Source organism: Artemia sp. Qi Xiang Cuo, chromosome 2 (genome assembly GCF_049724085.1).
Source record: "Artemia sp. Qi Xiang Cuo chromosome 2, ASM4972408v1, whole genome shotgun sequence".
NCBI classification, from domain to species: domain Eukaryota; kingdom Metazoa; phylum Arthropoda; class Branchiopoda; order Anostraca; family Artemiidae; genus Artemia; species Artemia sp. Qi Xiang Cuo.
In genome coordinates this window covers 40,071,464-40,087,815 of record NC_142795.1, presented here as the reverse complement: position 1 = coordinate 40,087,815, position 16,352 = coordinate 40,071,464, and the positions used below count along the sequence as shown (strand labels likewise).

At 35.2% G+C, this 16,352-nt stretch overlaps 1 protein-coding gene across 2 annotated transcripts in view; it reads left to right on the top strand.

Moving 5' to 3' along the window:
* Nucleotides 1-10,660: 10,660 nt before the first annotated feature.
* LOC148955223 (D-beta-hydroxybutyrate dehydrogenase, mitochondrial-like) overlaps nt 10,661-16,352 on the top strand; it is a 92,336-nt gene continuing 86,644 nt past the window's right edge. Inside the window, exon 1 of one of the 2 annotated variants that reach the window (XM_089100918.1) lies at nt 10,661-10,780. In XM_089100918.1, the coding sequence (XP_088957044.1) occupies nt 10,778-10,780 (3 nt within the window). In that variant the 5' untranslated portion in view covers nt 10,661-10,777. Of the gene's footprint in view, nt 10,781-10,812; nt 10,856-16,352 lie in introns of those variants that run through there. The other variant, XM_089100926.1, reaches the window with a different exon arrangement.

The window sequence follows — 16,352 nt, the reverse complement described above, 5'->3', positions numbered from 1 at the left end:
ATTTTATCGATTTGAATTCGACACTTATAGATTTAATTGTCATTGGTAAAAAATCGAACAATGAAAAACCCAGTGCCGCCGAGGAGTTATCGTACGAAAATTGTGTACTACGTAATTTATTTCGATAAATAAGCGTCTACATAAATGGAGAATTGGTGAGCACGGGCAATTATATTTCAAATTATGCAAGTTATATACAATTTATGTTGATGACACCAATGTCACATAAGCAGTTGAGAGGTATGACTATTGGATATGAATATATAACAAATATTGATACTACCAATATTCTTAGAGAGGCAACAACTAAAGATTTATATTCTGTTGGGAAACTAAATCATGAGATATTTAATATACCTCAATGGTTGCCTCCTAATGTAAATATTTATATAAAACTACAACTCGCACCGTCCAATTATATTGTGCGAAAGTACTTACGCTGCGCCCAATGTAACAGTCTCTCTCAAGTCGGCAATACTTCATGCACAAAAACAAGTTGTGAGATCTGTTGCTTTGGTAATAGGAAAATTAAAAACCGCTTTTAACAAATATAAATTACTTCTGGTCCACAGAATCCCGAACCAGCGGGATACGGCTAGAAGTTCGCGTACCAATGTTAATACTTCCTACGTCAACTGCGAGCGTCCTTCAATACTTGTCCTAGCCAATGTAAAAAGGATTGGTACTGTTGTGCCATGGAAGTATTCCTCGCATAAATTTGAACTATTTGGACTTTCATCTCTTGTGTGTAAAGTAAATGGAATCCCGCTCTACAATTTATCCTTTGATAAATCCTACAGGAACCGTTATGAATTGACAATGCAATCCCTAGATCGAGATTCTCAATTGTTCGAAAATGGTATAACTGAAGAAATGTTTGAGAAAACTCATAGCATTATTGTATTGGATTTTTCTAATGAAGATGTGAGTATTGTCCGGACGGGAAAAGTGCCGATAGAGTGTACATTTGCCAAACTATTGAAGGAAAGCATTGCATTAATCTCGCTAAATCAATTTGAAACCTATTGGCTAATTATCCCTGACGGCAGTGTTTAATTAGACTTGGCACTATGAACACGAAACAAATAATCGATGTATTTAACATGTACCCATAAATGTCAAAATAGAAATCCTATTGCATACCTTCAGATTTCCTGGAGCATATTCAACATGTTGACAATACCCTTATTATTGTTAATAGCAGTCCATCGAGTGTAAAGAGGGGGCACTGGTTATACATCTTTCAAACAAGAAGCAATATAGAATTTTTGTTTATCCGCTTGACTTGCCGTATACATTATACACAGCTTATCTTAAAAATTTTCTTGAACAGAGCAGAAAATCTGTTATTCAAAATCGGAAACGGGTACAAGATCTCTCAACGAGAAGCTGTGGTTTTCATGCGTTACTATATTTTATTTTTCGAAGTCGTGGACATACTTACATGGAATTTATCAAGATCTATGGTGGCAATCCTCGATTGAACGACTTTCTAATTGAAAATACTTTTTCATACCTCCATCATATAAATTTCGGTGCCCTAAAAGTAAAATGACTTAAGAATGTATTTAAATTTGTTTATTAATAAAATTTCTACAAAACATTGTGTCATTTTGATTTCTTCTTCTACGTATATGTAATCATCAGAAACGATAAGTGGTAACAGCTCGTCAGGATTCAACTTGTATTCGTCTTGACGTGCAAAGTCAGGGTCACATTTTCTACAATATAGTGTAACTTCATTTTTATTAAATCTCTTTGTAAGTTCAATAATACTACTCTGGTTCATATGATAAAATTCACGTGTTTCAATTTGCTTATTTGAAGCAATGTCACATACAAAATTCTCATATGAAGAATCACTTTCTGTAACAGCCAAATAAAAGTCTGTAGGTTTATAATCTTAATAGCCAGACTCTTTTATTATTCCAGTAATTGAAGAGTAGACCGGGTTCTTCTGCCCAAAATAATTTAAATCTACGACGATACCAGTCTCTTAAAAATAAACCTAACTCACGTTTAGGTTTTTTTTGCAATCGGGCTAGGATAAGTATTTTCCCATTGATCGCATTTGTCATAGTGGCAATTGGAGCATAAGAATCCTCTATCATTAAAATAACAAACCTCTTATAGTTAGGGATTGCAGTCCTGAATTTACACTGTATAGCTTCTATGTAAATTATAGGGGATGTATGTTTTAAACATTTTATTATAGTCATCAGCAAAGATACATTTCTCCGAGGCCGGCCATCTGGCGCAAGTATACAAGCATAATTAGCTTTAGTGAACCATTTTTCGATATTTACACTCTCATTTCCAGAAACAAACTGACTCTCAAGCAACAAAAATGCCTCCTCGGAGCGTTACAAAATGGCCGTCTAAGTAGTGGTTAAGAGCAAAACCAAAACATGATTTTGTTTTGTCTCAATTAATATATCTATAAATTGAGTAACAGCTTGGGGATAACGACTACAAAGTTTTATACAATAGTTCAAAGATGGAATCGTTAAGAATTTCTCGAGGAAATATCTTTCTTTGAAGAGATAATTCCAGAAAGTCATCATCTAAAACTAACCATTGTTCCAATTTTACTAGATTAGCTAAGATTTTCTAATTCTCAAATCTATCCATTTTAACACTCTCACTACCAAATACAGACTAACCGTTTTCTATAAATTGTTTTCTGCTATACTTTTCGCCAGCGCATTTAATTCAGCTTATAGTCTCTGTATATACGCTATATACAACCGCAACCTTAGCCGCACCTTAGCCACAAAGCACAATTGTTCATCCGACTTGAATTTGCTTAATGTTATAACATATTCATTATACATCTTGTCCCATTCTAGGGTTAGCCATGATCCTCTTGTAGTCTCCACCGCTACTTAAGGCGTCCCAGGCCCCGTTTCGTCAACACTTTCAATATTCAATAATGTATAAGCATCCATGTTGACTGTCCCACTTCCAGAAAGAAACTGATCTTCAATAAATATGGGTTCTAGCACCTGGGAACGTGTCTAGACATGATTTCACGTAGAAACAGGTGCGAGGGTGTGTCCTTGAAATTTTGCAAGGGCTGCTGTGACGTCAGAGGGCTGCCGTAGAAATCCAATACTATTTTTTCCTATGGCTGCCGTGACGTCAGAGGGCTTCTCTAGAAACAGGTGACCGCATTGTACATGTGCGAGGGTGTGTCGCATGACGTCAGACGGCTCCGCTAGAAATCAAATGTTATTTTGCCTATGGTTGCCGTGACGTTAGAGGGCATGACTTTGAAATCCTATGGGAAAAGGGATAGGGATGACTTTGAAAGTAGTAAGGCCCCACTACTGGGGTAGGCTAGCTGCCCTCCGATTACTTTTAGTTCTTAAAAAGCAAACTACAACTTTCAATTTCCAATCAAATGAGCCCTCTCTGAAGTTTTACGAGCATCCCTTCCATAAGAACCATATATGCCCCAAGAGCATAACTTACAACACCTTCCCCCTGGCCGGGCCACGGGGGCTATGTTGACATCGAAGTTTTTGTTATCTGACCTGAACTATTTTTAACAAAATGTCTATTTCAAAATTTTTATTTGATGCATTTGGGGAAAAAAGTGTGGGACTAGCTGCCCTCTGATCACTTTTGAATCTTGAAAAGTGAACCAGAACTTTCAATTTCCAATGAAATGAGCCCTCTCTGAAGTTTATACGAGCATCCCTTCCATAGAACCTTATATGCCCCAAGGGCTACAATTATATGCCCCAACTTACAACTGCTGCCCCCGGGCCCTAGGCAGTTGTGCTGACATCGAAGTTTTGTTATCTGATCTTTGAACTATTTTTAACAAAATGGCTATCTCAAAATTTTTATCTGATACATTTGGAGAAAAAATATGTGGGGGGGGGGGGCTAATTGCCCCGCAATGTCTTTTGACTCTTTAAAAGTGAACTAGAACTTTCCAATTCCCATAAAATTATCCTTATCTGAAGTTTATACGAGTATCCCTTCTATAAGACCCATATATGTTCCCAGGGCATAGCTTACAACACCTGTCCCCGGGCCCTTGGGGGTTGTTTCGACCCCGGAATTGTTGTTATGTGATTTTTAAAGTATTTTTAACAAAATGGCTACCTCAAAATCTACATCGGATGTATTTGGGGAAAACCGGACGTGGGGAGGGGGCTAGCTTCCCTCCAATCCCTTTTGACTCTTAAAAAATTAACTAGAACTTTCAATTTCCAGTCAAATGAGCATTCTCTGAAGTTTATACGAGCGAACACTTCCATAAAAACCTTTTATACCTCAAGGGTATAACCCACAACGCCTGCCCCCGGGACCTGGGCAGTTGAGTCAACATCGGAGTTTTGTTATCTAACCTTTGAACTAGTTTTAACAAAATGGCTATCTAATTTTTTATTTGATGCATTTGGGGAAAAAAAGGCTTGGGGGGATAGTTGTCCTCTGATCTCTTTTGATTCTGAAAAAGGGAACTAGAACTTTTAATTTCCAATTAAATGAGCCATTTCTGAAGTTTATACGAGCATCCCTTCTATAAGAACCTTATATGCCCCCAGGGCATAACTTACAACGCCTGCTCCGGGCACTGGGCGGTTGTGTCGACATCTGAGTTTTGTTATCTAACCTTTGGACTAATTTTAACAAAATGGCTACCTCGAAATCTATATGGGATGTATTTGGGGAAAAAAGATTGTGGGGGGGCTAGCTTCCCTCCAATCACTTTTGACTTTTAAAAAATAAAAAATGAACTAGAACTTTCAAATTCCAATCAAATGAGCCCTCTCTAAAGTTTTTACGAGTATTCCTTCTATAAGAACCAGATTTGCCCACAGGGCATAACTTACAACGTCTGCCCCCATGCCCTGGGGGGTTGTGTTGACCCCGGAGTTTTTATTATAATAATAATAATAATGTATTATTAAAGCTTTTTTACAGCCATATACAAAACAAAAAGAAAAGAAAAAGGATAAATAAAATGAAGACATACTAAACTCACTATCCTCTTAATCAACATTCATACCTTTCAATGCAAAATTTACCACACTTACTACTGTTTGTGGTGAATCTGAACTTCAAATCCTCCGAAGTAGCCAATCATTACCCTCTTTCAAAATTTCTCCCCTTATGTGAGAAAGCCGCCGGCATCGCAGGAGAAAATGACCCAGCCCACAACGACTCTTACCACATTTTAGACAAGTACGCTGCGTTTCCAGACCTTCTCTATTTTTACAAACTTATTTTCATTGTATTAGTAAACAATTGGTCCGAAGCTGAGTCCAAGTTTTCATATACTTACTAGATAATCCCAAGTTCAAATATGTCTCCTGTCCATAAATCCGCTTTATATCTCTATACAAAGTAAGACTATTCGACTTCACTAAAACTGTCCACCAAAGTTGAATTTCCTGGTCGTGCGGTCTTGCTTGGAATTCCTTTATGAAGTTTTCTTGGTCTATTGGTCCCTGTCCTCCATTCCACGCGTCTGAAAAGCCTGTTTCCTGTAGTATTTTTCTGATCTGTGCTGTCCAAGTGGTTTTACTTTTTTGGGTGAGAAGATCTTTATAAGCAGCAAAAATAAGTCTTTCCTTGGGTAAATTCAGGATTTTGAGCCAAAACTTGATCATCTGTATCTTTCTTCGTATTTTTAAACTGTAGATGCCTAGGTCACCTTTCAATACTAGAGAGTGAGTTGTTTTATGCAGCCCATATGCATGCCTGTAGTATTGTAGTTGTAGAGTTCCTTGGGCAGTCTGGTAGCCCCAAATTTCTGCCCCGTAATGCAGTATGGGTAAAACTTTTGTGATAAATATATGCTTATGAAGGCTGAGATCGCTTACTCCTGTTGTAACGTTGCTTCTGTAAATACCGAAAAGTGCATTTTTCCCTTTTGTCGTAGTTGCTGGTATATGTTGTGTCCATTTACCATTTCGAGTTACTGTAAAGCCTAAATATGTTGCTTTCTCTTCTATTTTTAAAATTTGACTTTCCAAATAAAACTTGGGGGGTAGCTCTGGTTGCTTTTTGTTAAATATCAATATTTGGCTTTTCGATACATTAGCCTTCAGTTTCTTTTTCTGCAGATATTCTGCTAGGATATTAAGTAGAGACTGTAGATTTTTCTCAGAATCAGCCAGTAAAATTATGTCATCTGCGAAAAGCAACATTGAAAGATTCAAATTTCCAGGACGAAGTGCTGGTGCCCGTTGGCGTTGGAAAAATTGCACTATATCATTAATAAATATACAAAATAATTTTGGAGATAAAGTACTTCCATGTAAAACTCCCTTACTTACAGGAAAAGAGGAAGATACACCCTGTTGTGGAATTTTCACAAAACTTTTAGTCCATGAATACATCGAAGCTATTATATTCATAAACTGATGTGGTAATCCAATTTCGCTCAAAGCTTCAAACAACAAAATTCTATCTACGTTATCAAACGCTTTCTGTAGGTCTATAAGCGCAGCGTATAATTTACTATTTCCTTTAGAATATTTATGTATCATTGCATTTAAAATGAATACTCGATCCACTGTTGAATATCCTAGTTTGAATCCACCTTGTTCTTCATTTAGAATACTATTCGCCTCCATCCATTTACCAAGTCGTTTGTCCAAAAATTTCTACAAAATTTTCCCCCCCCTGTTTAAAAGACTTATATAGGTCTATAGTTTGCTTGAACGGCAGGGCTACCTTTTTTAAATAGGGGAAATACGAGTGAGGTCTTCCAAGCTAGTGGCCAATGTGTCGCAGATATTACTAGGTTAAACAATGATGTTAACACGGGGATGATGATATTCCTTATCGATTTAAATATCTTAACTGGGATTCCGTCTGGCCCAGGTGCTGAGCCCCCTCTCATTTTTTGCAGTGAATCATTGATTTCTTCTGGGGTAATGGGTTCAAAGAGGGCGTAATCTGTTTCTCTAAGAGGGAAAGGTCCTTGTTCGCAATATGCTTGCTTTATCCTTTCCTCTAGTGTGCTGTTCGTTTTTTCTGCATCTTTCTGTTGTGATTGAAAATAAGATGGCCATGTTACCGGTGGTGGAATTTTCATGGCATCGTTTCTTTGTTTATTGGATGACATATTTTTTAACTTATTACAGAAATCTCTGCTGTGAATTTCTTTAAAAATCTTAAATAAAGCTGCCTGTTGGTGAAATCAGTATTCTTTATTTTTATTTTTAATTAGTTTTTTATACTTTTTTCTTGCTTGCCTATATTCTGTTAGCGCAATATTTTTTTCCTCTTCCTCTCCCAAGAATCTTTTTACTGTAAGCAGTAGATTATTCAGGTTTGAACTATTTTCTTTACACTCTTGGTCATAAAAATCTTTTTGTTTCTCTTTTCTTGTTTTCATAGGTGTAAGCACATTACTTACCATTCCCATAAGCCTTTTAACTACTTCATCTGTTTCTGATTTAGGTAATTCCATATGAGACCTTAACTGGCTCATTTCCTCTTGTACTGGTTCACTAAGAAAAGCCTCTTGTACAGACAGCCATTGTTCTTTCGAACATTTGTAATAAATCCGGGGCGGAATTTTCGGCTTGTTTTTTCTTTCACCTTTATCTTTAGCCAGTATCCTATTTTGATTCATTGTTGACCTTCTACGTCCATATTCTTTCATCTCATATTCTAATTTAAGTGGGAAATGATCAGATCCAGACTGATGGATTACTTTTACATTAAGAGATTCAACCTCAAGTCCCGTGTCCACCAATACATAATCAATTAAGCTAAAACAAGGTCCAGAAACGCAAGTGTACTCACCCAAATCACCATCTTCTCCGAATCTACCATTCCCAATCGCTAGCCCATGACCTCCGCACAGTGCAAGCAGCTTCCTCCCCCATGAATTAATTCTTCATTGTCGATCCTGGCTACTTCGTGGGATAAGGTAAAGTGAAGGTATCATCTCACATAAAGGGTCATCTTCGTCTGAAACAAAATCTACATTTAATTCTTGTTGTAGGGAAGTATATGCGTTAAAATCACCTGCTAGAAAAACTAAATCACTTGGGTAATGAGATTTCACTGAACTCAACACTTCCTCTAATATATACCATGTATCCTCAATACAGTATGAGCTATTTTCTGGGGACACATATACAAATCCAAAAATAAACCATTTTTCCAGAAACTTTCCGCGCAACCAAATCAAGTTTTCAGATTTACTTGACAGGCGACGCAAATTTTTGAACATGTCACTCTTTACTAGTACAACTATTCCTCCATAGTTTCTATAGTTTAACGATGTATCCCTGCCCACTCGAAACAACCTCGTATGCACGCACTATAAAATCTTCCTCTGGCAACAACCATTTCTCTATAAAACACGTCACCATTGCTGTCAAAAATGAATTATTTAAACACAACTCTCTCTTGTTTCTTAAACCTTGTATATTCCATGTGACTAAGGACAGTTTTTGGATATGGCTTATATCCTATTCAGATAACACGAATGGTGGCTTTTCGTGAGGCATCTGTGAACACCGGTTTTTCGGTTTTTGTCCATTTTTGAGCCACTGTTCGTTCTTACATTTCTTTTCCCTTGTTTGTGGTCATCATTGGGGCTTATAATAGAATCTAAAGTTCTTTTCCCTTTTACTGACTCTTCGTTTAGCCCGCTTCCGCCTGGTGTGGCGGGATCCGCAGTACTCATTGGCCTTTCGTAGACAGTTGCATCACTATCGCTAGCGTTACTACTTTCTATGTCCGAACAAGAGTCTCGATCACTTAAAGGGGATCATACGTAGGCCCGAAGAAGAATAGAATCCCCTTTTGAACTATCAACTCCGGTCGGCTGCTGACCATTTTCCGATTTAGCAGTCTCCACGACCTTTTTTTTTTATAGAAATCATAAGAAAAAATATGTTTGTATATGTAAATTTTGTACCTCGAAATATCAATGCTCTGTTTTCACTTATAGCTTGGAGTATCAGGGGTCTTAATGCTTTTCGGGCCTCCCGTTCCTCTGGTGTATAGTCTGGGGTGACTGAAATCCCATTTCTTTTAAACAGTTTAGCATTACGTAGGACAGCATCATGAGTCATTTTGGTCGTGAATTTAACAAGGATAGGGCGGGGGTTCGAGGGTCCTCTCAGTCGAAAAGCATCTCGTATTTCATTTTTTGATAGTGAAAGGTTGGGCAGAGAATTTTTAATACATACTATAATGTCCTCACTTAGTTTAGAGTTCGGATTATTTGGATGCGGCATCCCATAGAACATAAGATTGGTTTGTTTTAGTTCCGTTTCCAATCTAAAATTTATCTTATGTGACTCCTTTAATTCACTCTTAATTTCTGCGATTTCTTGGGATGTCTTTACTTGATTTATGGCAAAGTCCTGCAACTTAGATTCTATCCCTGCCAAAATTGATTGTGCATTTTGAATGCTTTTCGTGAGTTGTGGAATATTTGAAACTGCTTTTTTTATTTCCCCTAAAGTCTGGGCAATGTCCTGATCTCCCATCATAACTATCAAAAGACATAAAACGAAAACTTACTCGCAAGGGGGCTATTTCGTAAACAAGTACGGCCCCCTGTTTCCAACAGTGCAAGTGTTCAAAATCTTTCTTCAAATGCCAAATCCAATCCAGTCAAAAAAATCCAATCTCAGGTAATTGATTCAGGTGATTGCGTAAGATTTAATCCTTTACAAAATATATGTGACCTTCACTGGCGAATGCTGAATGAGACTATATGAGCTATATGATCTTTAAACTATTTTTAACTAAATGGCTACCTCAAAATTTTTATCGGATGTATTTGGGGAAAAAACGGCATGGGGGGCTATTTGCCCTCCGATCACTTTTGACTCTTAAAAAAGGCACTAGAACTCTCGATTTCCAATTGAATTAGCCCCCTTTGAAGTTTATGCGACAAGTCCTTCCTTATGAAGTGCCTTTGGACAAAAAATAACAAATAGTAATAAAACATTGGAGCCGTATGGCCTTTACTATAGGCAACGCTATAGCGTTTCCTCTGATTGTCCGATTAAACACAAGAGGTATCAGATCAAAAATTTTAGTGAACAACCCAAAAATTGGAAAATGTATTTTCCACTTAACACCTTTAATTAGGTGTTGTTTTCTTTGACCACACTGCCGTTCCATGACGCACAAAAAAACTTTCAAATGGGAATAAATCCGTTTAATTAGACAATGACAAAACAGGTACAAAAGTCCGAATATTTCGATCACACATACAGCGACCGTCTTCAGTAGAAGTACTGTATTTCTTCTATAATACTATAAATCTTCAGTATTCTACTGAAGACTGTCGCTGTATATGTCATCGAAATATCTAGACTTTTGTACCTGTTTTTTTTCATTGAAATTTGGCATTCAAGATCGACTTTTACAAAATTATTTCCAAGGAATCTAGAACATATACGAATTTTTATTTTCGGGCTTCAACAAATCAAGAATGATACAGATACGTGGAAAATTCAAGCCAAGGAGTTTATACCCAAACAAATTTTGGATACAAACTCTTTCATGTAAGCCATGCTTGTAGAACTAGTGTGTTTAATTGTATTTAAAATTTGGGGCGAAAAAGCATAAGTTTGGTTCCTTAAATTGCGCCATGTTTAGCTTATTTTAGTTTATGTGGCAACACAGCCTAAAAGTTGCACAGATAAATTTTGTGAATAAATGAAAGACCGGTTATATTCATGTGTTAGTTATACCGGTTTCCTTTGATCCTGTTGGCACAGAATGAGGATACGTTAAGATTAACAGACAAAAAAAAATTGGCGGAGCTCTGGACATGGTATGTGTGTCAAAAATTATTTTCAATCATATGTTAGTTTAGTCAGGATTTGTCATCTTTGAAGTTGATATAATGGTAGGACTATTATATCTGATAGGCTACAACAGTAAATTTTATGTGAACGAAAATTAAATCTGCCTGCCGAGCTTGTTCGTTTCAACAGTTTATTGTATAAGAAACAAAAAACAATTCGAATGTAAATATAATTTTTTATAGTCGCTGCATGGACACCATAAGTGACCCCCAGCCCTCTAATTTCAAAGATTCAGAAAAAGTGGGATAAATGGGGAAGTTTTACTTATAAGACTGCCAGATGTAACAGTTTTATTAATAATGACCTCTTCTGAACTAGACTAAATGCTATGTACTCTGTTTATATATATATATATATATATATATATATATATATATATATATATATATATATATATATATATATATATATATATATATATATATATATATATATATATATATATATATATATATATATATATATATATATATATATATATATATATATATATATATATATATATATATATATATATATATATATATATATATAATATATATATATATATATATATATATATATATATATATATATATATATATATATATATATATATATATATATGGTAAAATTCTACTTTAGTTACTTTTGGCTATCTTGGAAAGGGGTTGGGTTAGGAAAATGAGCGTTTCTTCAAGATAATGTCTGTTGTCAAACAGGGATGTGTCCTATCCCCATTCCTGTTTGGGTCAATATATACCAAATCATATTATTGAGTTAGGACTAAAGTTAATATATCATTCGATGCCTTTTTTTATTCTGATTACTAATATAATAAGCATTTCTATCGGTAATGAATTTTAGCCCCCCCCCCCCCTATAGAGGCTATACCTAACCTAACCCTGAATTGGCATATATCGGGGGGGGGGCTGAAATTAATTTCCTATAGAAATGCTTATTATATTCGTAATCAGCATAAAAAAAGGCATTGAATGATGTATTAACTTTAGTCCTAACTCAATAATATGATTTGGTATATATTGACCCCTGTTTGTTATTGTTATTAACTACATTCTAAGGCAGCCTTTAGGCTCTAGAGGGGAGATTTGCAACCGTACTTTCAGGTACTCCGTAACAGTTCAAAATCTTCCATAAAATCATTCCATTCGATCAAAAGAATCGAACTCCTTTTCAAAATCAATGAAGAATATGCATTTCTCTTTTGTCATATTCCCTGAACTCTCCAATCATTAGCCTAAGAATGAAAATAATTGCTAGTAGTTTACTAGGCATACTCTTTAAATTGATGCCCCTCCAGTCGTCACAGATTAACGTATCGCCCTTCTTGAAGAGTTTGACCAGTATGCCCCAGGTCCAATTTTTTGGAACTTTTTTGTTATTCCAGATTACCACTAGGAGAGCAGCCCAATCCAATAAGCTATTCAGGCTCAAAGAGATGTCTTCAGCATCTCTGCCGTGACCCCATCGATTTAGATTTCTATTTTGCATTTTTTTTTCACAGTTTTCACCACTTCTTCGGTGCTGAGGGTGCTATATTCAATTTGTAAGAAAGGTCAGATCGACTCTGGGCCATAGTCAGATCGACTCTGGGCCATAGTCAGATCGATTATAGGCCAGGAGTGACTAAATAATTTAGCTTTAATGAGCATAGAACGCTAAGAATTAGAAGCAACCAACTGGGACGAGATAATTAATAATTTTGCAGAGACTAAAGTAAGATAAGTCAAATTTGAATAAATGGGAAATTTTACGTGAGAGGACCTTTCCATGGAGAAATTGTTCGTGGGGGAAGGGAATTTTCCATAGAGGGTGCCGGATTTCGCAGCATTATTTAAAAAACGATCAGAAATTAAAGATTTTGCTTATTGTCGCCCTTGTCACATTAGGCCCTCCCCAAGATTTTGCTCTAGATCCGCTCCTGGAAGTAACTAACTAACTTCTATGGTACTCAATCACAGTAGTATCAATTGTATATAGGCCTATATATATATCGTTTTTTTTATTTCTTAGTTTTGGATTTTATTTAATTTTAGGTTTTTTTAGATTTTATCTTTGTTCTTAGCATTAAAGACTCCTTGTTTAATACAGGCGAAATATCCGCGTCATGTTAATTCTTGTTTTGATTATACAGGTCATAGTCTCCTCTGTTTTTTTTTTTTTTATCTTGACTCATTTTCTCTCTATTTCTTTATCATGACTGGCCAGTTTGGCTTTAGGTCTTTTGTTTTAGGTTTTAATATTGTCCCTTACTTTTAGTTAAAAAACTAGTTTTTTTATTTGATTCGAACTTAAAACGAAGAGAAATTACTATAAAACTACATTCTTCCCGGTTGTCAATAGGGCGGATCTGTAATATCACAGGATTGGCTAATGGTATTTAGTTGAAGTTTTCAGGGGATGTTGAAACAAATCAAAAGATACTATGTACATCCAGGATGTTGGGATTGTGTCTGCAACATAAGCAACTAGTTGAAATTTTCAGGGAATGTTGAAAAAAAAACGAAAGACAATATTTATATCCAGGTTTCTAAAAGGGCGTGTTTGAGAAATCTATAAAATGGATAGGATATAAAATTTGAATTCCAAGGGGATGTTGAGTGGGATGTTGAACTCAACCGAAAGACATTAAGTGTATCCAGGTTGTCAGAATGATATTTTTTCACACGGCACCCTGAAAACGCTCGTGTTAATGTCACAAATAATATCTTGAACATTCCCTCAGAAGCATTCTTGCGAGTATAGTATCTTTAAATTGTTGCTGAATCAAAATCTTAGTTCAAGAGCAGTTCCAAACCATGATTTCAAATTGACAGAACTCTTACAATAATTATACTGAATGCAATCAAAGCCAAAAGTTAGGTCACCTTATGCTGCTTAAATATTTTAATTAGAATCGAATATTTTAATTCTCAAGCCGAAGAACTGAAAAACTGGAGAAATATTCATTATATTAACCAATAGTAAAACTTGGGCAAGAAAAACAAACAGAAATTAATTTAAAAAAAACCAAACGAGGTTTTTTCAAAGAAAAGTAAAGACTTAACATTCAAAGTAAAAAAGAAAAGTAAAAACTTAATAATTAAACTTGCTATGGTAAGAATTAAAGTCGTATAATAATTCAAACTCAAAACGACTAGAACTTACTGTCAAACAATAAATGAAACCCAAAACGAACAGAAATTAAAATAAACAATCACATCAAACATATAGTTAACGGATACCGATATAGATGAATACATAAATCTTAAACGAGTAAAAATATAGGTAACACTTAAAACGAACAAAAATTACAATGGACGAGAATTTGGCTATTACCCCCTTCTCCCTCCCCAAATAGTAAAAGTTCTAAAGCTTATAGCGTCGTTTGCGCTTTACTGAAAACAAATAGATTATATCTATTTTTTTTTTTACATTTATAACATTGAAAAATAGATAATATATGGTTAAATAAATCTAGAATTGCTGAGATTTCCAGGGATTAGTATAATTAGATATTGAATATCCAGTTTATTTGTATTAGTTATTAATTTTTTTTTCAACTGAAAGTAAGGAGCAACATTAAAACGAGTAGAAATTATTCCGTACATGAGAGGGGGGCTGCCCCTTCCTCAATATCCTGTTTTTATGCCAAAGTTAAACTTTTCTCCTAATTTTTAAGAACAATTCCTGAAACACAAGGGCCTTGTAATTAGAAAAGAAACTTTTTTCAAAAGTAATTAAAAACTTTAGCGTAAAGAGAGAGAGGTATTCAGGAGGAGGCAGCCCCTCTCACATACGGAATAATTTCTGCCCATTTTAAGTTTCAGTGTTGCTCCTTACTTTCAGTGGAATTTTTTTACTTGATTATAACAAATGATAACGTAGCATCCGTCTTCTATTTGCTTACTTTAATGATTTTTCGTCGACTTATGTACAAAATGAATAGACATAGAGGAGTACAGAGAGAAAAAAAAGAACATGGTGCTAATGAAGGAACTAGAAAGTCGTCTGTTGCCGCCAAAAGTTAAAGAACACATATTTTTCTTTATGCATAATTTGTTACCAACAGAAGATTCGAAAGTAAAGATGAATATGAGTGGCAGTAATGGACTATGTAAGCTATGCGAGAAAAAACTAGAAACGCAATGTCATGTAATGTTAGAATTTTGAAAAACAAGAAACAAATGTAGCAGGGCTGAGGAATTTATTAGCAAGTGTTACAGGTAAAAAAGATGAATTTAATTTAGAGATTAAATAAAAAAACAAGTTTTTTTAACTGGAAGTAAGGAGCGACATTAAAACTTAAAACGAACAGAAATTATTCCGTACATGAAAGGGGCTGTCCCCTCCTCAACGCCTTGCTCTTTACGCAAAAGTTTTTTATTGTTTTAAAAATTAGAGTTGTGAGAAAGAGTCAAACTTTAGCGTAAAGAGCAAGGCGTTGAGGAGGGGAGAGCCCTCCCTCATTCTTTAAGGGGTCATTCTTTAATAATGACCCTTTAATAACAAAGACCGTTAATCATAGGCAACGCAATAGCACTGCCAGTAGAAAGGCTTATTTACATACTACACGTACAAGATCATTGACCTCGTCACAATTCCGCATTGAGACATTTGCTTATATTATTCGCGTTTCGAGGCTAAACTTGGGAAATAGGATGTTATTGAAATCAAGCTACGCAATATCTGTTTTTGTTATGATTTCACCTTTGAACATGGTATAAGCGGACTTTAAGTGTTACATATGAGCCGAAAGGAAATTAATTTAGTAGCCACATTGAAACTAGAAACGAAAAATTGTAAGGTATATTATAATATAATGTTAAGAAGTCGGCTTAGGGTTATTAGAAAAATCAAATTGCTTAAAGGGGTTTCAGAGCTAAATTGTTAGGTTTAATAAACGTTTAGAATTGCTTACCAAATAAATGTAAATCTGGGCAAAACTTTGTAGTTTACTTTTTTTATTTTTGGTACGAGTAACGCCGCTTGTGGCAGAAACTTTTTCTTTTACACAAAGCTGTAAGTAATATTTAAGATTGTATTTATTTTTGTTACATGTAGACCTGTTTTTGTTTCTTTTTTTTGTTCAAACAGTTCGATGGAATAAAATGTTAGTAAAGGGCAATGCTTATCCCCAAATTAACCCAAAGAGAATGCAAAAATAGAATTTCACTCGATGCTTGCACATAGATACTATGCAGCTGTCCCAATGGTAATCTATAGCTTATCGTTAACATTATCTAGTTTATTTTATACATTAAATCACCAATTTTTCGAAAATGGAGGGATAAACACCTGCAAGTTTTTTTAACTGAAAATGAATTATTCTAAGAAAGTGCGCTGTATTTGTTACAGTGTCAGAAACATCACATATTTATTTAATTTAAGCCCTTTTTTCAGCTATAATAATGTTTTGTGTGATTGACACAAAATATATTGGTCGGAAAAATTCTTCAACTGGCATTATTTTTGAAGCAGCTTTCTTACTGCTAGACGAACAAGGGCGTGAAGTTCATAGCTACAAATGGAACGTCAGATACAATGTGTATAAGTACG